The 24,712-nt window shown below is 35.5% G+C and overlaps 1 protein-coding gene across 1 annotated transcript in view; it reads left to right on the top strand.

The window, feature by feature from the left end:
• The window catches only part of LOC108535572 (neurexin-1), a 597,125-nt gene that overhangs the window by 527,661 nt on the left and 44,752 nt on the right, over nucleotides 1-24,712 (top strand). The window contains exons 12-13 of the mRNA XM_017881650.1: nucleotides 1,052-1,078; nucleotides 23,243-23,365. Coding sequence (XP_017737139.1) covers nucleotides 1,052-1,078; nucleotides 23,243-23,365 — 150 coding nt within the window. The remainder of the gene's footprint in view (nucleotides 1-1,051; nucleotides 1,079-23,242; nucleotides 23,366-24,712) is intronic.

Raw genomic sequence — 24,712 nt, 5'->3', positions numbered from 1 at the left:
AAGCATTCTGTAGAAAGAGGTGTGTAGGTGCTGGTCCTTGGCTGTTTGCAACCACTTTTCTGATGCGGTTGACGACACATGACAAACTCAGCTATATGGAAACAGAATCTAGGTTTATATTTTTTATGTTCCCCAAAGGCGTTAAATAATAAAACCCAAACCAACAAATATATATAAAATAAATAGAAAACATCCTACATAGTCTTTTAAAAATAACTGCTATAATTACAGTTTGTGTTACCCATACCAGATGTTCTGTTCTTATAGTAGCTGCTTTTATATAAAGCAGGTATAAGAAAGGGAAAATCAAGAAAGGAAAATCAAGGGAACCATGACACTTATTACATAGAGATAGCATTGTTAGCTCCTAAGAGAGGCATAGGCTTGTGTGCTTTGAATAATGACTGCTCCTTAGCCACTGGAGTTTCTAAAGGAATCATACAGTTGTTTCTTTCCTCCTCCAATTAACGCAAGGTATGGAATCCAGCCAACATCTGGCAGTTACCTTTTTATGCCCAAGCAAATAAAATTTAAAAACAAAACAAAACCTTTAGGGCAAGATAAGAATAATTTTAACTTGCTTTCCATTTGACCACCGCAATTCTGAAGGATTCTGTTGGCCTTTGTGGGATATTAGATTTCAGAGGTCCAAGATGCCTGAGCCTAGCTGAACCTGCACTGTACCCCATTGTGATGGAGCACTTTTACATTTTGCAGAAAACAGTGATATGTTCTTTCACAGATGGGGAGAAAGTTGCAGCCAGTCTAAGCCAAACATCTTTGACATTTAACAGCTCTTTACTTCACTTAGATTTGTCACCATGTAGCTTTGTTTGAATTGGCCATTTTTAAAAACTTCTATTGTTGTTTCCAGTGGTAAACTTTTATAACAATACATCTGGGCTTTATAAGTATGTAAAGAATAATGATACTGAGTGGCCATATTTGCATGTGTCTGTCCCCGGAAGGGTGGACTGTAATATTATTGGATGTCTGCAGCTATTACCTTGAAGGATGAATTTTCATTTTTCATCTATTCTTCCCCATCTAGATTGTATCAGGATTAACTGTAATTCCAGTAAGTGCCTATTCAAAATTTTTAAAATGTTATTCCTCCATTATGATGTAAGCTAGTCAAGAAAAAAAGAGAGAGAGAGCAAGAGAAATGTGTTTATAAAACTCATGAACTCACTTTTAAAGTATACCAGTCCATCATCTGGGTTGTAAAATTCATTTAAAATTTGTACAGCTGAAGACTTCCCCACTGCAGTTCCTACCTCTATGTGGAAAAAGAGGTGACAAGTGTTTTGTAACAGAATGTGCCAGCACCTTATAGACCTTTAGATACTGCAAATGGCATTTGTGGACTCCAGTTGTTCTCTTCATAACTAAATAGGAGAAAATATTCTGGTTCTTGTTTTCTTTTGTCTTTATCTTTTAACACAAATACAGAAAAAAAAAAGTTAATTCCTCTTACTTCGAGAGTTACTATTAAACCCATCTAAAGTTTTACATATGCATAAAAAATTACTTGTCTAAAATGTTCTTCTTTGATCATTAAGAATGTTTATATGATGAATTTTTACATCCTAATCATATCTCTGCAAAAATAACCAAAACCCTTCAAATTTGTGACATGCATGCGAACTGATGAGTCTGAAAAGATGCATGGACTGAGTTTTCTTTGAATTTGTATGAAAATCTGAAAAGATAAAAGGACTGTGATTTTATTTTGAGTTGTAGTATTATCTGAAGAGTACACCTGTTTATTTCTGTACATAAATGCTCAGGTTTTTCCTTTCCAGGTTGTGCTGATCACATTAAGAAATCTCCAGTGATCACAACACAAAGTCATGAACAATTTAAATAAAATGGTTCTAACAAACTTCTAATCTCTCATTGTCATAATAAAGAATTTTAAAATTTATTTTATCGAAACAATGCTGAATGTGAGTTGATGGAGTCTAGTCCCCAAAGCATTGTCCATGTTTTCAAGTGGCAATAAGGCACTTGAAACAGAGCCTTAAACTTGCAAAAACAAGACCATTTTCCTAATAAAATACATACTGTTTCAAACACTGTGCCTCTTACAACTCATAATTCTATCCATATATATTTAATATTCTTTTAAAATAACATTAAAATGAGTTTGCTCAATCACACCAATAAAAAAGTAACAGAATGATGACTTATTAAAATTAAGTTAATAAATTATAACCAATATCCCAGGCATTTAAAAGATCTCAAACAAAATAGTTCCTGAAAATAAACTGTCAAAGCTCTCACGTAAGTAGAATTTTTCAAAGATATGTCATCTCCTCTCCAACTCTATCTCCTCTATGCATTCCTAAAAGGAATACACAATTTGCACATCTAATACCAGGTCCAGTTTGCTTTCAGCTCTGGGACATAGATGCAGGCAAAGTGGCAACTCACAAAATATTCTCTGCCAAAGCCAGATCTGTGTCTCACTGCAGCTATAGGTTTTCTTGGTCCCTCCTGTATCTTAGCAGATCCATGTGGGGACAATATTCGTTTCTAGACCTCTACCTTATGTACTCTTTTTATTTTATGTATACGAAGCATGCAACAAAGCATGCCTTTCTGAATTTACAAAGTGTAACTTTGTAAACTATAGCAATTAATGAAAATTATTCAAATAACATGTTATTCTGAATTCTGTGGCTATATCAATGATTTTTTAAATGTATCTTTATAGTATAATTACCCTTGTTAGACTCATTTGCCATTTGGCTTATATCATGAGACTCTAGTATTGAGGATAGTCTTACTTTTCCTCTGGATATTCCACAAAATGATACCTTTGAGGACAAAGGTTTTTGCTGTTTAGTGAATTGTTTTCCCTTTTTAATGAGTATGTGATACTCGAATTCAATTAATGATTGTGAGCTTCCAGTGTACACATTGGACAGCTCTGTACATTCCTTAACTTTACAGCAGTCACTGGAAAGAACATTCAATCAACAGGTAACATTTTCATTTCCTTTGTCTCTGTTTTATTCGGGGAATAGGGGGCAGGTGTAGTAAGAAACCCAAGTTCCATAAAAAAGACTTGCCTTTGAGGAAAGGGAGGAATTTACATTCCAGATAATGCAAACCTAACACACAGTGATGAAATGAGCAGTGATTTCTACTTGGAGTGCATATTGTACTCAATAAAAACTAAATTAACAATGTCTGTATCTCAGCATAACTTGCAGTTTAATGAAAGACTCATTTATTACATGTGTCCTCTGTTAGCCATACGTTTGTCTGAGACTGAGAAAATTAATGTACATTTATTAAATAACAGCCAGTAGCACCATTATCTCTAAAAATTGTACCATACCTAATACATCAACTGTATTGTGAAATTAATATGAAATACCTCAATTGATATCTTTTAAGAAAATGATCACAAGAAATATACAAAGTAAAACATAAAAGATTATCTTACATTAAAAACTAATATTAAACTCTAAGTTATTAAGCTTGAATCCAAACTTCCCCAGAAACACCTTTCTACCTTTACTTAAAATTGTGCTGCTGTTTCCTATAGTCATCTTATCTTTCCCTACCCCACCACCAAGTTTACAGCATTTGTACTTTATATGAAAAATATGCATAGTGTCAGACTGTCTGATCTTTGCCAGTGAAGAATGAGTGGTAGGTGAGGAGGGTAGAGGGTCTAGTTTCTGTATTCAAATCTGCAGGACTGTAAGAGATGGCAGATATGTTTCTTTTTCCGCCACTCCTGTGTCAGTAGTTTAGATGCAGTGACAGAGTCTTCCATGGACATGCTAGGGCACAGCCCTTTGTTAAAATTTCCTCTGAGAAAGGGCAGATATGAATTCCAAGTATCATCTCTGTCAGATTCCTTATTGCTACCATTTTTCCCCCTGGGAAGAAAAGCTGTCAAGCATCCTTAAATGGAAGAAGAGAGCCTCTTTTCATTTAAAAATAAAAAAGCTTATTTTCAGATATAGATAGGGTACTTTCTTTAAAAAGCTGTTTCTGTGAATAATGGCCATTTCACTGCCAAATGTATGTTTTGGTCTTTCAGATTACAAACAGAGTGTGACTGCACACATTCCCAGACTCATCTCAGTTTCTTGTTGCTCATTATGAGATGGGAGTCTTGCTGTCTCACCCAGGCTGGAGTGCAGTGGTGCAATCTCAGCTCTCTGCAACCTCTGCCTCCCAGGTTCAAGCAATTCTCCTACCTCAGCCTCCCAAATAGCTGGAACTACAGGCGTGCACCACCACGCCTGGCTAATTTTTGTATTTTTAGTAGAGATGGGGTTTCACCATGTTGGCCAGGCTTGTCTTCAACTCCTGACCTCAGGTGATCTGCCCGACTTGGCCTCCCAAAGTGCTGGGATTACAGGTGTGATCCACCACACCCATCCTCAGGGACACTTCTACATCCATATAAAAATAGATTTAATAAACTCATGATCTCTGGGGCTTGTTTTGTTTGCATTATTTGGCTTTCTTTATGCCTTATTACACTTGTCTCTTCTCGCACCCACTTGCACTTCCTTTCTTTCTATTAAGATTCACTCTTCTTACTGCTCCATTTCCAGTATTGTTTCTTCTGTTTTCTTTTTTCTTGTCTTCTTAAAAGAATAAAAACTCTTTGGGGTTAAAAAAAATTTAAGCAGACCTTCCAAGTACTTTTGGCTTCTCACAGAAAATGGTGCATTTAAGAGGCAGACACAACAAAATTGCATATAACATTAGTGTGAACAAAGCACCAAGGGCTGAAGTTCAATTTCTATTTGCAGTCTAGTGCCCAAGTATTGAGAGAACGGGGCATCTGAGGACAAGTACTTAACCTCGCTTTTGACTTGGGTATAGGGAAGAAATACTTCGCATAGTATGTTATTGAAAAGTGTACTTTGATGGATGTCTGGAGTAGATAATAAGATCTTTGTATTATCATTTTATTACCAGAATAAAAAGATCAACTGGATATTAGTTATCGCCAATTTTGTGTAGATAAAATGGAAGGCAATAAAAAATGCAAAATGTCAACCACTGGCACTTAAGCCATATTAGATTGCTTTGATCAGGCTGCCATTTGGGAAGCTACTTAAAAAGATAGGAGGAAATTTCCGAGGGCTGGAGCTTGTTAACATAAAGTAAATATTTAGTTCAGAGTCGCTACTCGATGCCTGAGAGCAGAAAACTGTAAAAGGGAGTCTTTTGCCTCTGCCTTCATACAGCAGTCACTTGATTTGTGGAATTCTGCCAGTCATTGCCTGTCAGTGACTGGTGCTATCCACCTGTCTAGGATAGAAGTTGCTCAAGGAATAAGGAAAGTTCAAAGTAGAAATATATAAAACAGAAGTCTTGTTGGTTTTGTTGTTGTTTCTGTTTTGTTTTACTTAAAGTATATGTGAAGGAAATGAAAAGAAAGTTTATAAATAATTATTTTCAGCAAAAAAACTAAAAAAAAATTGCATGTAAAATGTAAAGAATGAACCTAGATTTCTGACAGAAAACAACTAAAAACAGGCAGAGTATTGGCACATGGCAATGGGTCTTAAGAAAAATATCAAAATTGAGGCCAGGTGCTGTGGCCCATGCCTGTAATGCCAGCACTTTGGAGGCCGAGGCGGGTGGATCACCTGAGGACAGGAGTTCTAGGACCAGCCTGACCAACATGGTGAAACCCCATCTCTACTAAAAATACAGAAAAGCTAGCCAGGCATGGCAGCAGGTGCCTGTAATCCCAGCTACTTGGGAGGCTGAGGCAGGAGAATCTCTTGAACCTGGGAGGTGGAGGTTGTGGTGAGCCGAGGTCATGCCATTGCACTCCAGCCGGGGCGATAGAGCAAGACTCCATCTCAAAAAAATAAATAAATAAATTGGAATAAAAATACATGGAAGCCCATTTAAATTATCCACATGTTTAAACTTATGAGAATTATAAAGAATAATACAGCTTTTATTTCATATTTAGATGGCTACGTGGATTAGGCAACAGAATGATATGGTGAGTGGTTGAAAAGTAGATGACTTTGGTCTATTTTAGTGAATAATTAATCTATTGGTTGCTTATATGCAAATATAAAATGCTATGATGTTCTAAAAATTATTCTTTTGTGCAGATTAAGAATGCAAGTTGAAACCAAGCACAGTTATTAATTTATTCACTTTAAGCATTCCCTGATAAATACTGCAAAGACTCTCAAAGTAATGCAACATTCTTGAGTGTTGTCCAGATTGATCAAATTATTTTCAATTGTTGAGAGTCAGCATTATAACAATTGCCTAGGTAAAAAGTATTATGAAATTCAAGAAAGTTTTAGAAGAAACATTCTAAACTTTGACTTATTAGTTTCTCTGAAAAGGGAGTTTCTTTTATACAAATATCCCCAAATCTAAGAGATCACAGCATGCTGGTCAGATGTTTTTATTTTTTGGGTTGTTATGAAGAGCCATTTCTAAACATACCCACTTCCTCCATTGTTTTGAGTTTCTTCTCTTCCTTCCTTTCCTGCCCTCTTCCATCCCTTCCTCCCTCGTTTTCTTCCTTTCTTCTCTCTCTCTTTCTTTCTGTCATCCTTTTCACTAACGGTATACTCTCTATATGTTGTATATTCAACTTTCCTAGAAAGATAATCTAGTGAATCCATTACTTACCCTTGTCCTGCTGGACAAATCTTTCAATTCAGGTCACCCCATAAGCTACTCACCAGATCTTAATTTTAGTGGCAGATGACCCAATTGGTGGATCCAGTTGGATCCACTGGTGATCCAAATAACTGTCATTAGAGTAGAGGCCACATGATTCACTCTCCTCAGAGCAGATGTAGGAGCAGCAAGCTTTCTACGCAAGTATCTTTTCTATATGTTGTCTGACTGAAATTTTTTTCAGTTTAGTTATAAAATACCCATGAGAATTACAATCTTGTCAACATATTACTGGCTAACATATGGTACATAAGTCAAGTGGACAAGGCTCTTTAAATCATGAGACGATCAAAGAATTTGGAAATTGAAATGTTCTGTGTGCTCAGAACTCTTATCCACTTCTTTTACTTATTATTAATGTGAGCAAAAAGGAAGATGGATAAGAAATGCATTATGAAAACAGTTTTCCTGAAGATAAGTAAGAAATACCAAAAGGCTGAATTACTTTATTTTAGTGTACTTAAAATTGGATTGTTTATTATTACTTGCTCTTTGAATGCATCATTCATACAATTGTGGAAATTCTTCACTCTCCAATTGCACTTCCCAGGAGATCAGTCTAAATACAGACTTGAAAGATTTTATGCATAGTACTATTGAAATAAATTAAATTTCAAAGACAATTGCCTTTTTCTACAGATAACTGTTATAGTTAAAATTGCTTTTGAAATGTACGATTTAAGGTATGAGTTAACAAAATCCCTTTTTAAATGTTGCTTATGAAGAATGTAGGTTTCTAGTGAAATGCACCCATTAAATGTTCAGATAAATGGATAAATCAACCAGCTTTGAAATCAGGAAGTTTCCAGTGTAAATAAGCATGAACTTCTATAGAACCTAAAGAATTCTAAAATGTTTCACATTTTGGTAGGTGCAAAGGAAATAGTTTATGCATGTAAACATTAAAGCCAAAATATTATAGAACTAACATACTAAAATGACATGACTTAAAGTTGTTTTTATGGATTTTTCATGAATTATAAAAGTTTCTAGTAAAAGAAGATATAAGATAAATTATTTAATCAAATAATGCAGGTGTTCTCTTATTATTCAGACATATTCACCTAATAGTATTGAAATAGGCAGATAAATATGGAGTTAGAACATTATGATGAGTACAATAAATTAAAATCATAGAAACCCCATACAATAAATTCTGTTTCATATATCAACTGAAAATTTTATATTGCTAAAATAATATATTAATAATCAAGTAATTCTTTATGCAATCAATTAAGTAAAATTAGAGTAATCAGTATCTCCTATTTTTTTTTGAGTTATCAATTATGGAACAGGCAAAGGACCATCATAACAAAATTGCTTTTCTATTATGTTTCTAGAAGTATATCCCTCTAAATTATCCTGCTGTTTAGTTTTTTGTTTCTAATTCTCATGTATAATTTCTACAATATTCCTTCTTTGCTTTTTTGATAAAAAAAACAAAAGTGGGTATAGTAAAAGATAATTTAAACCAATTCACATATTTAGGATAACGCTACACTAGATCCATGTTGTATTTGTAATATGTCATGTACATTTTAAATTAATTTACAGGCTACATTACCTACTAATTTTGACTACCAAAATAGAATGAATATCTTTCAAAACAACATTTTGTTCCTAATTAGAAATAGCATTCATATTTGGAGGCTAAAGGAAACAGAAAATGTATAAAACTAGCCTAGGATTTCAGTTTTCACAGAAAAGTTTTATTAATGTTTTAAATGCCCTTACAGCACATAATACTTGGCACATTATGACTTAATATGTAACACATTGTATAATATGTATAATATGTGCTTCTTTAAAAATATAGAGCCATGGTATAGGAATGTTTTTCCACTCTGTTCTCTTATTTTAGCAACATCTTGTAACATTATGTCCTGTCTTTGATTAAAACATACAATATTTTTAAATGTAATCTATTGCTTCTCTTAGATTTTATGCCAAGGTGATATAAAGCAATTCCAGGTCACTGAGCCAGTTGAAGTAACATATAATAGGGAGGAAAAATATGTGTACCAAAGGTAATTATACCATGATTCTTCAGTGATCTCAGATTTTTCAAATGATAACTTGTTGTGAACATCTGTGAACAAGATCATGAGAAATAAACCAGATTTGAATAGCCACACATGACAAGATGCTTCTAGATGTGTTAGTGTAAGTTATCGTCATTGACTGTAACCTACTAATAGAAAATCTAACATAATCTTACCTTAAGAAGATCAACCAGGAACAGGCACAGAGACATAACTCAACACTTCTTTCTATCAGCGGTTTGACCAGCTCCAAGGAACCTTCACACACTGTCTCTTCAAATAAACCAAGTTAATTTGGCCTAAGATTTAATTATTGTTATTATTGGACAATTGCCATTTTAGAACATTTCCTGGAGCATAAGGTGAGCCATTCATTTCAGAAGACATTTTTCCAAAGATACTTCAAAGAATTAATTCCAATATTTTTTCAGTTACTAAAATAAATGGTGAAAGAGAATCATAGCACTCAAGCTACTGATTAAAAGCTAGCTTAATAAATAAGCAAGTGATGATTAAAGAAAACGATTAAGTTAGCACTATCATTACAATCTTAAAATTCAAATAAAGAAGGATTTAGCTAATAATTATATCATTGCTTAGAAAAAATATATTGCATTCTAATTTTCACATGATGAATGCATTAATAATCATGTACAGTTTGTCCATAGCCTTCATTTGAACAATCATTGTGTAAAGAAACAAAAAGAAAGCAAGACACATGAGATGCTACCATTCATCAATTGTCACATTTCTTAGAATGTGTTTTCTTTAAGCAAATAGGTTCATAAAGTTGACAATACTGAGAAATAGATTTCTAAGCATTATAATTACTTCCCAGTAAAAGAAAGGAAGAGAAAATATATAAACTTAATAAAGGCAGAAACTTAGATTTTTTTTTCTCTGATATGCTTCTTGCTTTTGAAAAAGTTTATTCTAGAATATCCCAAAAATACTGAGGATGAACTAAATTTTTTGAATTCAGTCATGTACTTAATAATATTCAGCTACTCTTATTTTAAGAAGAAATGGAAAGTAAAAGGTAAATTCACTGACTTTGAATTATGAAAAAATGTACATCCTTCTTGACCTCATAAAAATAAATGCTATAACTATTACAGTGGTGTATTTAGACATGGAATGATATATTTAATTTTAAAAAATTGCATTTGTGACTATAATCCATGGCTTTGTTTATGGAATATCAGTTTACATTCTGTAAATATCCAAATGCTTAGCACCCGTATGCTTTTTGATTTTTTTCAGACAACTTCACATTGTGTATGTATTTCATAAAATATATTAAATGAGTATCACTATAAATCAGTATAACCCTTTTCTTTCACACTACACCAACACTGAATATATTTTCAGTTTTTAATGCTTACTTAAAAGCAAATTGAACTATTTAATATTCAATTTTATATCTGCTAGCTGTCCTAATATGTGATAAGCATCCCTTGGAATTTTGGAATTGACTTTTTGAAAAAAATAAAATCACAGTCTGAATTGTTACTTTCATTATATTAGGCTTATTTTATTATACTTCTTCAACTTGCCAGATGAGCTAGATTAGATTTGAAGATTGCTAATTTTAAAACTTTTTTTCTAGAAATATATTTATTTAATTTGTGTTCATTTTACTGTGTTGTAAATGTAATTATATTCTTAAAAGTAAATCATAATTCTTAAAATGTATGTTTTCTCATTGAAAATATTTACATAGGAGATATTTATCCTTGTCTGTCATAAATGGGTACAATCAATGACAAAGCTACAGAGGCTAAATGTTTCTTAGTAGATGATTTTAACCTTGTTTATTTGTTTGCATACGCAATGATATTTGGACAGAAGAAATAGAGCAGGAGGTGAAGCATCAAGAAATATTGAAATTTATTTTGTAGATAATAGAATAAATTTGGTATCATTTAGGAAACTGGCAGAAAAGTCTCTGGAGGGTGCTTCCAACAACTCTCCAAGGTCACATCCACTTGAGGAAAAGGTGTATGTTTTCTTATAATTAAATACTCATTAAATTTTGAGTTCCCCCAATTCCTAAGCCAGCTGTTTCCTTTGGACTTGGAAGTTACTGACTGCTGACCTTAGGTCATTTTGTTCTACTAGGCTGTATGCATCACTAAGTTTATTTTCAGTGTAACTGAGCGAAAAGACTGTCCAAATAGTTATCCAGATAACTTATTTACTCAAGTTCTCCAATCTCAGGGGTTACCAAATTCCATCCTGCTAAATATTAAAACAAGAGGACAGAGTTTTCTTTTATTTACATTTCACAGTGAATGGAGGCATTAAAAGATGGAGTTATTTTTCATCAACAACTTGTTAATTTAATATCAAGGGATGTTTCATCTACTGTTAAAAAAAAGCCCGACAAAGTTTACGCAAATAAACCCATTCAACAAATACTTAGTGAGTGGCCATTATGTTCCAGGCACTGAACTACATCATATTTTCTCTGAGACTGTAAACTCATTGAGGAGAAGATAATAATGACAACATAATACTGATGATAGTTACTATTATCAGTACCATAATTGAAAGCTTACCATAAATGAGATTATGGTAAGCTTTTTGAGTTATTAAGATGCATTAAACCTTTGATTAAAAGTAGTTTTGAGTTATTAAGATGCATTAAACCCATTTGCATGGTTTGTAGTATTAGCTTATGAGATATATGAGGATACCGAGGCATGCAGAAAGAAGGTTGCTGAAGGTCACACAGCTAATAACTTGTAGAACCAGGATAAAGCTCAACAGTCTATGGGTCAAGAAATAAATTCAATGTAATTAGTCAGCACATGACTATTTAATTTCTCCAGTGGATTTTTTAAAGTTTGTAAAATGTCTTTTTTCTGTTATTAGTGTTCATTTTTGAAAAACAAACATCAAGCTTAATGTCTGACTTTATATCATTTAATCAAAGTACTTTTAACTGGGGATGAGTATTTCTAGTATTTTTAATATAAAGAAATGTGTCTGTCCTTAGGACTCTATCTCTTTGCTTATTAAAAAAAAAAAAAGGAGGCAAGTATCTCTTTATAAGGACACTCTGAGTAGTTCTCAAGGGTATATCCTTGGCTAAATCGAGGAGCACTTGAGGAGGAATAGAGAAGAAAAGAGAGAGGCGCTACATGGCTCAGCAGGTAGTTTTACTTCCTGGTTCTGAGGGTTATTGGTGTATCACCAAGCCCATTTCGTGATTGGCACCAGGCCTGGCCTGCAAGACAAGCCTGAGACAGCTTCTCTGATACCCCAGAGGCCATGTCACTAAGTGCAGACACTATGGGGAAGGTGACTCAACTATGCTTCTCACAAAGGTATAGGACGAATTTTGCCTCCAGCCTTGTCTGCTCATTCCTGAATGTAGAATTTATACTAAAGGAAGCATCAAAAATAAATAAGCGCAATACTTACACTCCTAATAAGGACTGGCTTCAACAGCATACAACTTATGCAGTCATGCAGTGCCATATGCTGAGAAGCGCCCTGTGTTTGGGTTAATGCTCCACTGCTACCATCTTGAAATTCTTAATTTTGAATAAGGACTCCACATTTTTCTTTGCACTGGCCTCTCAAATTATGTGGCTCATCATGCCTCTAGTAATGTTAAGAGGCAGAAAAAGGACAATTTAGAAGTGTCATTTACATGTCGAAATTTAATTTGTAATTTAATGTTCTAGCTGATTCTTGTGAAAAATTAAAACAAACAGGTTTCACTCGCAACTCAATACCTAAAAATTGAGAAGGATAAAATAGAGACCTGTAATAAGGAGTTAATCTCCTTTGAATTTTTTTAACTGAAGGAAAGATTATTTTAAAACCAGAAAGTAATGGCAAAGTCAAATAGTAGGCCGAAGGTGTCATAATTACAACCTGGGAAACATATCCTCTCATCAAATGTAGGTAGGAAGTACTGCTGCCAGCAACCATGACTCAGGCATCAAGCAGTGGTAGCTCCTGCTTCTGTTTCTATCTTGTCATCATTGTCACAATGACAAGGCTTGCTTCCAGCTTCTCACAAGGTCCTGTCTCACTCCAGAGACTACTGTCCCCAAAGTCAACTGCCAAATAAAACTTGTTAGTACCTGGAAAACTTGATATAGATAGAAACCTAATTACCTAATTTTAAACAAAGGTGCATGCAGTCTCTCTCTCTCTCTCTCTCTCTCTCTCTCTCTCTCTCTCTCTCACACACACACACACACACACACACACACACACACAGAGCAAGCATTTAATGAATGTTTCTATTCTAAATTTGCAGAAAAAGAAAGGAACCTAGTTTATCCTAGATTTTATAAGTAGGACTTTGCAATTGATTTGTGTCAATTGATTTGTGTCATTTAAAGCAGCGATCTCCAAACTTTTTGGCATGAGGGACTGGTTTCATGAAAGACAGTTTTTCCACAGACGGGAGTGATTTCAGGACAATTCAAGTGCATCACATTTATCATGCACCTTATTTCTATTATTATTACATTGTAATATATAATGAAATCATTATACAACTCACCATAATGTAGAATCAGTACAACTAGAGGTTGTTTACCGGCAACTGGAGAGTGCCATCTGAGGGTAATGGGAGACAGTGACTGCTCATCAAGCATTAGATTCTCCTAAGGAGCATGAAACCAAGATTCTCACATGTGCACTTCACAATAGGGTTTGCATTCCTATGAGAATCGGATGCCACTACTGATCTGACATGAGGTGCAGCTCAGATGGTGATACGAGCAATGGAGAGCAGCTGTAAATACAGATGAAACTTTTCTGGCTTGCCTGCTGCCCACCTCCTGCTGTGTGGCTTGGTTCCTAACAGGCTATGGACAGTACCTGTCTGTGGCCTCGCAGGTGGGGACCCTGGGCTTAAAGCCTTTAAAAATTGCTTTTAGTTGTTTCTTAAGAAAACAAACAGCAGTAAAAGAGTTAGGATAATTAGCATTTTTAAGGTTATGTTAGAGTTAATGGCAATATCAAATCTAAAATTCAGGTTCCCTCACACTTAAATTCTTGAGTATGTTTCTGTTATTATTTCTTTAATATGCAACACAAAATTTACGGGAAAGGATATTTTAAATTGTCTGTACATGTTTATCTTACAGGGTCTTGAACACTATAGCTCTCAAGCTAGCTCCCTGTTTTAATGAAGCTTTATTGAAACACAGCCACTCCATTTGTTTACATACATTCTATGCTTGCTTTTACATTGCAGTAGTAAAGTTGAAGAGTTGCAATGGTGAACACATGGTTGGCAAAGTCAAATATATTTACACTCTGGCCCTTTACAGAAAAAGTGTTTTGACCTCTGACTTATTAGAATGTAGGTTCTTTTGACTATAACTTGGATATTCCCAATTCTGAGATCGGTACTTGGTACAAAATAAATTTTAAACAAAATTAATAGCATATGGGTGCCATGGAACTCAGAATAAATAAGTAGCTAAATGGGATAAACAACAGACACAATATGGACCATTCAGTTTTAAAATTTCATAATTCTCAGATGCTATGGTACTGTAACTTCTCTTCCTAATTCAATTTTCAGGTGCTGTAGGTCTAAATATATTGAACAGTCATGTATAAATATAGAACCAATTTATACGTATAAGGTGATTCTAGTCTTTTAAAAAAATTCCTGCCTGCTCATCATCTGTGCAGTTTGTTAGGTGATGGATTTGCAGAAATACCCATCAAAATCTTCATGCTTGATAAATGGTTTAATTGAGCAAGTCAGATTACCACTGAAATAACTAGGTAGAATTTTAAAATAGAAATTACAATGAATATGTAAGACAAATAAAGTGAACTTCAGAACAATACCAGGGTATATATACCATCAGCAGGGTACCTCATAAAGATGGTTCATTTATGTAGTTAACTTCTTTAAAATATATGCACCACTAGAGGGAGATAGCTACCTAAAGGGTATGTAGAGATGCAGTGAGTTTAAGCTTGTGGCACACACATCTAAGAGTTTAAAAATCCAAATATAACTGCTATTTTTTTTTTCAAGTTTCTATACAGCCACATCCACCTTTCAGTTCCAGAGGCATCTGCCAGTTTTGTCTCTTAGAGGTCTTTGCTTACATTGAATGAAAGGGTCTCAGCTTTGTTTCATTCTTCTCTATTGCTCTTCGCTATCTTTTCCCTCCACATTCATAAACCAGTATAAATTGTTCACAAGATATTTGCACACAAGGCTTTCTAGCAAAAAGGATCCAAATTTAGTATCATGTACATCTTATTTTAACCCCGAGATTAAGCAAGTCATTATTGAAATATTTCAGGTTCCCTTGTAAATATATTTTACATTTATTTTTATATTTAGGGTGAATGCTTAGGAATTAAATAACCAAACACAAATACTGTGAAATCTCGGGTTAAAATGATGACTGTTCCAAAGAATTTGACTTTGGGAGTCCTAATTTCAAAATACTAGACTATGCAGTGTGCCTGTTCAAATAAAAATTGTGGATGTTTCTTTCAATATACGTTTTTATATAATGTATAATATATTTGGCTGTCAATCATTTTTTTAATGGTAGATCCTTTGGTGGTTTGAAGAATTCATGCACCGCTATTTTCCTTATTTTCCGTAAAAAGGAGGGAAAGTAAATTAATATTCATTGAGATTACAGAAAGTGCAAAGCACCAAACACATTAGATTTGTTATATTCCTTAGTCCTTACAACAAACCTATGAAATAAGGTAGGCATTATTATTTCACATTTATAGATGATGGAAGGAAAGCTCAACGAAACTAACATACCCAAGCCTAAGCAACCAGAAAATGCAAAACCTGCTTTCAAATCCAAGTTTATTTAACTCTCAACCAAGTTCAAGCTTTTCTTATGATGCATGCAGATCTCCCTTGAAATATGTGAGAATCTACATTTGAACCAAATGTGAAGAGGTACATGAAAAAACACACCTGTTTCATCACTGCTTCCAAAACTGTGTATGGCAGTGAGGTTGTTTGTAAATTGTACTGATTCTGCTACCCAAAGCAGGTGGGTTTGTTTAAAATGTATTTAGAACAATATTTTTGAATATGTATAAATATAAATAGAGAAAGGAATGATATGCAAAGGTCAAAGAATGTTTACCCTCTCTGACTTTGGTCAGATAATTAGGTAATGCATGTTAGGTCCTGAATAAGTTCGAGGCCCAGGCATTAGTTTCACCCTGCAAATAACAAGGAAGACAGAGGCAAGGCAACTAACCTCCCATGGAGATGTCTGTAAAAGGAGAGTTGGACTAAGTAGCTATGCATCCCTTGAATGCTATTCTTTCTTTCTTAAATACATTCACTTAGTAGTCTGTGCTTTAGTACTTTCAAATATAATTTATAGTGATTAACAAAAATAATTGTAACATAATTGGGGAAGAAAGTCAAATGAAATTTTTTAAAAAGGGAAAAAATTCAAGTTGCTGAAATGCAATAAAATTCCTGAATCTTGGCTCCCTAAGGATGGAAAATAAGGAAAGCCAATCTGTTGCATAACTCATATGACATAAGAAGAAAAGATCTGGCTGGGTGTGGTGGCTCATGCCTGTAATCCCAGCACTTTGGGAGGCCGAGGTGGGCGGATCAGAGGTCAGGAGGTGGAGACCATCCTGGCTAACATAGTGAAACCCCATCTCTACTAAAAGAAAAAATAAAAAAATTAGCCAGGCATGGTGGCAGGCGCCTGTAGTCCCAGCTACTCGGGAGGCTGAGATAGGAAAATGGAGTGAACAGTGAACCCAGGAGGCAGAGCTTGCAGTCACCCAAGATGTCGCCACTGGACCCCAGCCTAGGCAACCCAGCAAGACTCAGTCTCAAAAAAAAAAAGAAGAAGAAAAGATCTACTAAATCTTTAGAAGAGGATCTATGAATTTAAGCTTCGTAATTAAGGGAGTATAGGGAATTCATGTTAGAGGGATGTTAATGTGGACAGACTGAAACTGGTAGGCTTTGATATGCATAATACATGATGTTCTGCAGAAAGAGCTTTTAATTCATAGGCCACAAAATCCTTTTGGCAAGTTAAATGTAATTTTAAAACAAGGGGTTATTTGAAAATACTTTTAACAAGCATTGGCTGGAGTTTTATGAAAAGTTATTCTTTTTTTAAAGGGAGAAATAAACCCCCTAGTTGAGGGGATTTATTTGTTTGAGACTGACTTTCAAACAAGGACTGCAGAGTCCAGGGGTTCCAGGTGACACCTCAGGGGCCAAGTTATCCTGCCTCTATCTCTTAGCAGGGCAACTCCTCCTTTATACGGTTTCTGTATTCTTTTATGCAGGATTATTTGTGGACAAGAAGTAACTCCACTGATTTAAAAATAACAATGAAACTTTTGCCCCAGTTGAGCTCCTGGATTTTCACATTGCACAACCATACTTGGGCTGCATAAGGCAAGCTTCGGGAAATACCGAGTCAGATTCTCTCACATTGCCCTTCCCTGGTCTGATTCTTTGAGCAGGTTAAAGAATAATATGCCTTAAGTAAAATAAAACATGTGCTTTAAAGATCACTTCATTATTTCCCCACATAAGTTTCTGGTCTATGATTTAGTGTTCATACTGAACTTGTCCATAAAGCAGGGGGATATCCTGGTACACAGAGCAGAATGTCCCTGCTCCTGCTTGATCATTTATTGATTGTTTGGTGCTGTATTCTGTGAATGTTGTCAAAATAAAAAAAAAAAAAAAAACACAGTTATCACCATTAAAATTTGACTATATAAAATAATAAACACATTTTCTAGCACGTATCAATATTGTCCTCTGGATTCAACTTGAGTTTAGTAATTTTTGGGTAGAAGAGCCTCTTTAAGGCACTGTCTGCCCTCTGCCTACTATGCCAAACCAAAAGTGATGAAGTTAGTAATATAATAAAAACAAAAAGCTTACACACATAGGATAGTCACTATAACATTGCAGTCTTTCATGTAGCTGCAGGGTGGTTTTGGTCCTTCTAAGAATGACAATAGTTTGAAGTTGGCTGTAGGAAAGTTTTTTTTAATATGCTTTTATATGGGATTATCATTTTACAGATAAAAAGGAACTGAGAGAATAAATGCCATCTTCAAGGTGACATAATTAGTTGATGACAGACTAGGGACAAAATCCAGTTTTCTTTACCACTAACTCCCATAACTACAAATTATAACATGAAATTTCCTTTATTCTGAGACTAATATTTAAAGAAACCTAAGAATCATGTTGATGTGAAAATGGAAGTAAAAGTCATTAGCAAATGTGGTTACTAACATGGCCAAAAATCTACCATCTTTTGAGTGTGTCTCTCTCTCTATCCCTCTCACACACACACTCCCACATACACACATACACATGCTAACGCACACTTTCCTCTGTCTATACCATGCCTCAAGTTAGGGTTAACTCCAACCCTTCTTAGGAGTTAATCTTAGAGACACCTTGAATTTATGGATGGGTAGGTTGTGGAAGAACACTCAACTTACACTGAATCAGGGAAAACTGAAATGTTTATTGCTTCTACTTCCATCTGTTATCAATAAGTTTTAGCTACAGGGTCATCAGCAGACCCAGTGAAAATCACCAGGCACAAAACAGTTAGACCATAGATTAGGTCAAACTCTGTTGAAAAGCACTGACAGACTTATTAAACTCAGACTCAGATTTTGGTGTGACTTGAGAAATTCATTCTAGATCAGCACTGTCTAATGAACAGAATAATGTTTTAAAAGTTTGTTAGGGCTGGGTGCACAGTGGTCCATGCCTGTTATTCCAGCACTTTGGGAGGCCAAGGCTGGCAGACTGCTTGAGGTCAGGAGTTTGAGACCAGACTGGCCTCGAAACTCCATCTCTATTAAAATACAAAAATTAGCTGGGCACAGTAGTGGGTGCCTGTAATCCCAGCTGCCTGGGAGGCTGAGGCAGGAGAATCACTTGAACCGTGGAGGCAGAGGTTGCAGTGAGCCAAGATTGCACCACTGCACTCTAGCCTGAGCAACAGAGTGAAACTCTGTCTTAAAAAAAAAAAAAAAAAAAAAAGTTTGTTAGACTCAGAGTCTAGAGACCTAGGCTTCTTAATTTAGCAGCTGTGATGATGGAGACATCATCTAATGTCTTTGCACTTCATGTTTCTTCTTTGTAGATGATGATTGAAATTCTACACTTCTCTTGTCCCTCCTAGTTCTAAAATTCTTTAATATAACATTAGCCTGTAAAGCTGAATTCTGACCTGGTCTGGTGAAATATTAACTGTGGGCATTCAGCCCCATTGTACCTCTTACACGACTTGCAGATCATTTTCTGTGGAAAACACATTTTAATGAAAATAGAAAATCAAAATCTCAGTTTTCTCTCTACTTCTTACTGTCTTTGAGACTTAATAATTCGCTCAACCCCTTTAAATCTGCTTCTTTAACTATAAATGAAAACCTAATACCTCTATGACTTAAATAATATGTTACAGTAAAACTCAAGTTTATAATTACAAACAAATCAAAACTCCCCACAAAACATATGGAATGATGTCTTTTAATAGAAATAAGGCTATGGACTTTCTTTTTTTCTTTTCTTTTTTTTTTGGTGGGGGGAGGGGGATGGAGTCTCACTCTGTCACCCAGGCTGGAGTGCAGTGGCGAGATCTTGGCTCACTGCAACCTCCGCCTCCTGGGTTGAAGCGATTCTCCTGCCTCAGCCTCCTGAGTAACTGGGATTACAGGTGCATGTCACTGCACCCAGCTCCTTTTTTTTTTTTTAATTTTTAGTAGAGATAGGGTTTCACCCTGTTGGCCAGGCTGGTCTCAAACTCCTGACCTCGTGATGCTCCCGTCTTGACTTCCCAAAATGCTGGGATTACAGGCATGAGCCACCACACCTGGCCAGCTATAGACTTTCTTAAAAGTCTTTAAAATATCGTCCACAGTGTTAGTCGACTTGGGCTGTTACAACAGGATACCATAGATTGGATGGCTTAAACAACAGAATTTTTTTTTCCACTTCAGTTTTTTGAAGACTTGGAAGTCAAAGTTCAAAGTGTCAGCAGATTTGGCTCTTGGCGAGGGCCTTCTTTCTGGCTGGGAGGCAGCCGCCTTCTCTTTGTATCCTCACATGGCAGAGGGAAAGCTCTGGTGTTTCTTCCTCTTCTTATGAGGGCCCTAATTCCATCATGGGGCTCCACCCTTATCAAAACCTAATTATATCTCAAAGGCCCCACCTTCTCATACCGTCACATTGGAGGTTAGAAATTCAACATAGTGAATTTTGAAGGACACACACATTCAGTCTATAGTGCATTAATGCAGGGAGAAAGACATTGGCACAATTGATACACGGTTTGATATCCTCCGAAGAAAAGGAAATCCTGAAAAGTCATTAACAGCTTGAAGTCACTATAATTTTGCCATTAAAAATATGGCAAGAGGATAAACTCTCAAATTCAAAATTTCAGCAGTTAAACCATTTTTCTTTAACAAGTTTGTGTATGTTGAATTCTGTGAGAAAGTGAAATTCTGAAAGAACTGTAAAGATCAGCTGGAAACTCTCCTCACTTTATGGATGGGAATGCTGAGAGCACCAGAAGTTGAGTGTGTTAGCAATTTGCTGATTATGGGTGGAGACAGGTCCTAAAATGATGTTCTGTCTTCTGTTTCATATCTTTAGGAGCAGTCATTTCAGCATCCCTAGGTAGACATTGTATTACTTAGAGATTTGCTTCCACCAGGACTTATCCAGAGGATGTGTAGGATTTGCTAGCAGTGTGATCATTCTGTAGGGCGAGCTGGGAGTCACCACAAAGAGCATCTTTCCCACCTCCTTTGTTCCAATATGGGGAAAGTGAGAAGTTAAGTTGTTAGCCAAAGAGTCTCATAACTAAGAGGCTGAACGATGCAGGGAAAAGCATGCAGGCTTTGAGGAGGTCAGGCCAAGGATGAAACTTGGTTCTACCACTTTTTAGCTGTGTGACCTGGGGACAAGTAGTTTTAGCTTTATAGGCCTTCAGTTTCACATCTGTAGATTAATAATGTAAAGGTGAAACCAGACAACAGACAAAGTGCCTGCTACATATTAAGCACTACCCAACCCCCAACTTCTTTTTTAGTAGCAAATCATGATCTAGCAACTGCAATTCTTAACTCCCTAGTCTAGTGCACTTTCCATTACACTTCATGTTACATGGGTAACATTGTTTTGAAGTGAGACTATTAAGTGCCTTTTTAAAAACCTTATCTTCCAAAATCAATCGGTTCACAATTTTAATAATTCATGAAAGGAGCTAGAATTTGGCCCACAGAGAATTTTATGAACCAAAGGGTTATTTTTAATTGGATTTTGTGCCTGTTGTTATGGAAATAGTTGTTGCATAGATTAAGCATTATGACTTTACTGCAAGATCAAGCCCAGGATGGGGTATAACGATGATATCACCCTTATGTATGCTTCCTTTCCTTGACAAAATATATTTAAAAATGAAAAGAATACAAGTGAAGCTGCTTCAAAAGCACATATTTCTAAAAAAAAAAAAAAAAGTCCACTATAAAATACTATAAAATGAATGTTCTCATCACAAGGATCAAAATGAAAATGACCCTTACTCGGCCCCAGCAGAATAGCCTAAGATACTGCAGAGTATAAACACTTCTTTCTTCACTATTGGAGATTTAGAAAGAGGAGTTTTTTTTTTCTTTTTTTTTTTTTTTTTTCCCCATCCTGAACCTTGCTTCAAACCATTTGATCTCAAATATTTTGCAGTTGCGGACAGCAGACTTCTCTAACGTTATTATAGCCATCAATTTCTAAAACTTTATAATCTAGAATAGTTTTAAATCATGTGTCTTTGTAATTTAATTTCTCAAAAAACAAAAAGAATAAAATGAGCAGTATCCTGTAAAATTACCTCATATCACTGGCCTCATTCTAACCGCCGAGATAGTAAACCAGCCAAGATACAACGCACTTGAATTATTTAGTACACCTAAGAGAGCAAATCAACAGGCCTCGTGGTAACTCGTCGTTCGAAAGCAAACAACTGTCTCATATGAGAAAACGTCAGGAAATGTCTTCTACCTCAGTTCCTCCTCCTCTTTACTCGATCTCTCTCGCTCTCCTTTACGTTTCTTCCGTCTCCTTGGCCTGTATCTTACCTTCCATAATATCAAACGACCTCCTGTGACTCCTCTGGCACTCTAATTTGGTTTTGCTGGCAGAATTTGGTTAAACAAATGTGAACCTCAATCCGATCCAATCCATTGAAAGCCATGAAACTCAATGCAATAATTTCCTCTCATTATTTTACCACCAATGTTCCCATACTGTAAAAAAAAAAAAAAAAAAAAAACAGGAAAAAATCATTACAAACAATGTATCTTAATGTTATTTTTTCTCAATGCTCATAATGTCGATTTAGTAGAAAGTACTTATTTTTCTAATAAAAGCTATCCCCTTTACTATTAGAAGCATTCCTTGCTCTTTTTTTTTTTTTTTTTTTTGAGGTGAGGGATATAGTCTGACTTAATCATTTCAATAATTTCTACCAAACAGCTTTCTGAAATAACATGTCTCTGCTGAGTCCATTTAAATTTCATTTGCATAGGTTTATATAGATTCACTAGCAGTTACTTTCCCAGTTATACTTCTTGCCCACTCACTGCCCACTGGTAATCCCTTGTCCTCTACTGCTGGTTAACATCATCACTACTTTTCCTTCATGCTCAACAGTTGGCCCATTATTGACTGTGCCTATTTTTTTTCTTTCCTTTCTTTCAGTCCACGTATTGTGAGTCAATACGTATACCTACACTTGCCAGAAGTGCCTCCACCACACACAGAGAGATTTGTGACATACAGGTCAATTAGTTGTAAGGTTTATTTCTATGTATTTTTTAGACTCAATGTTCCATACATTTAGGAGGCTAAAGAACCTAAGAACCTGTTGAGCACTGTACTGTAGGTACCAGGTATAAGAGCAGAATAGCAGCTATCACACAAGATAGTACCTTCTCCCAGAGTCTACTGGAAGACTTATCTCACTGAAAATGATTAGCTTATGAGCTGCAGTCAGATATCTTCTAGAACTCAGAGGTTATGTGATGGCTAGACACTTTGTTAGCAGGAAAATGGTAACTAAAAATCAGATAATTTGTTTTTAAAATCTATGTTTAAATTTGGGTGGGTTCCCAGTTCTACATTGACTGTGCCTATTTATGACAGCAGGTTAATTTACTTGTTATAGATCAATGCGTAGGGTTAAAGATTCTTAAATGGTCACACCTGAATGTTTGTAAACTTGTCATTTTCCTTGCTTGCTATGACTCTAATGGGCTTGAAAATTGGTCCAGCCCACCTCTCTTCTCTCTCCCTCCTCTCTCTCTTTCTTCCTCTCTTCTCTCTCTCTACCCTGTCCCTCACCTTCCCCGCTTCTTTGTCTCTTTCTCTCACTCTCTGTGAGGTTCATTTGCTTGACTGATTCTGAGTGTCCATAATGACTGTTTGGCATATTCTACAGGCAAAGGTCCCGAGACTCTTTTTGCCGGCTATAACCTCAATGATAACGAGTGGCACACAGTGCGTGTAGTTCGGCGTGGAAAAAGTTTAAAGTTAACAGTGGATGACCAACAGGCCATGACAGGTAAGCACCCCTGTCTCCATTGCCTTTTCCTATGCTAACACTTTTGACTCTCATTTCTTGCAGGTGACTTTGCACACCAAGGCTGGTACACAACTTGAAGCTTATACACACAATCCATTTTTATTTGATTTGTTCTAGTAACAATTTTATTAAATAAGCAGTCTGTTAAGTGTTTTTTCCTCAAAAATGACACGTTATATGTCATATTATTGGCCCTTTAATAGTGCAAGAAGAATTTATAATATATTTTATTTTTGTGGCCTGATAAATATCTTAGTGCCTCATCAAATATCGCAGTCATGTTTAGATGCCAATTTCTGTTTTTTTTTTTTTTTTTTTTTTTTTTTTTTTTTTTCTTTTTTTTTTGTATATGTTTTGGTCAAGAACAACTGCAAGTTTTATCTTTTAACTTCTAGGTAAGTTGATAGATACACTGGCATACTGTCAGATGAAATGCTTTTTCATTTTGAGCTATGATAGATTATTTTTGGCCATTTATCTCAGTTGGTTTTATTCTAATATTGAGGATGTCAAGTTCAACCCCCATTTTTAGATTCCTGAGGTGAGCTGTATGCAAATCCACCCTAGAAACACAGGAAAGCCGCAAGGAAGACAAATCCTTGTGCCTTTATTTACTTTGAAAACAACTCCAAGCACATGACCCACTGGGATATTAGCTTCTTTTTCTTTTTTCAGAGAAGATAGCCGTGTTAATTATTCTAGTAAAAAGCACAAAATGGTCCTTGTACAGTGGATATATGTCTGTTCATTCAATTTGAATGAGGTCCCCATGCCCAGAGAACAGTCAACTGTATCAGTGTGGAGATAATGACCTATAGGATTTTAAACTTTTGAATGAATCATTCCTTAGGGAAGGAAGGTAAAAAATTGTACAAGGCAGAAGAGTATCAGCTGAAGTTTGATTAGTTTTGGTCTAGGACAGTTCTTTGAAGAGGAATGGATTTTTTTTAGATCAGCATCCATAGTTTGGACAACTGGGTTTTCTCAAAAGACATGGAAATGAGCATTAGGATCTGAGGTCACATGTAAGAGTTGGGAAGAGGCAACTGCCAACAGCAAAATCATGCCAGAACTACAACAGAACATTTTAAAGTCTCTGAGTGCCTCCCAAATATTACAGAGTCTTATGAAGTAGATAGGGCACACATATTCCCATTCTGTAGATGAGGTAAGTGGTACTTGAAGAGGATAAGTGAATTATGTTTTATTGGAGTGTGTTACGAGATCTGAGGAGAGAATCTATATTTTTTTTTTGTTTTGTGTTTTTTGGTTGGTTGGTTTTTGACTTACAGTCCATTGCTTTATATTCGTCAATATCCTAGTAAG

The sequence above is a fragment of the Rhinopithecus bieti genome, unplaced genomic scaffold, assembly GCF_001698545.2.
Source record: "Rhinopithecus bieti isolate Rb0 unplaced genomic scaffold, ASM169854v2 scaffold_12640, whole genome shotgun sequence".
NCBI classification, from domain to species: Eukaryota; Metazoa; Chordata; class Mammalia; order Primates; family Cercopithecidae; genus Rhinopithecus; species Rhinopithecus bieti.
Note: the sequence above shows the minus strand (reverse complement) of the source record. Positions and strands in the feature narration are given on the sequence as shown.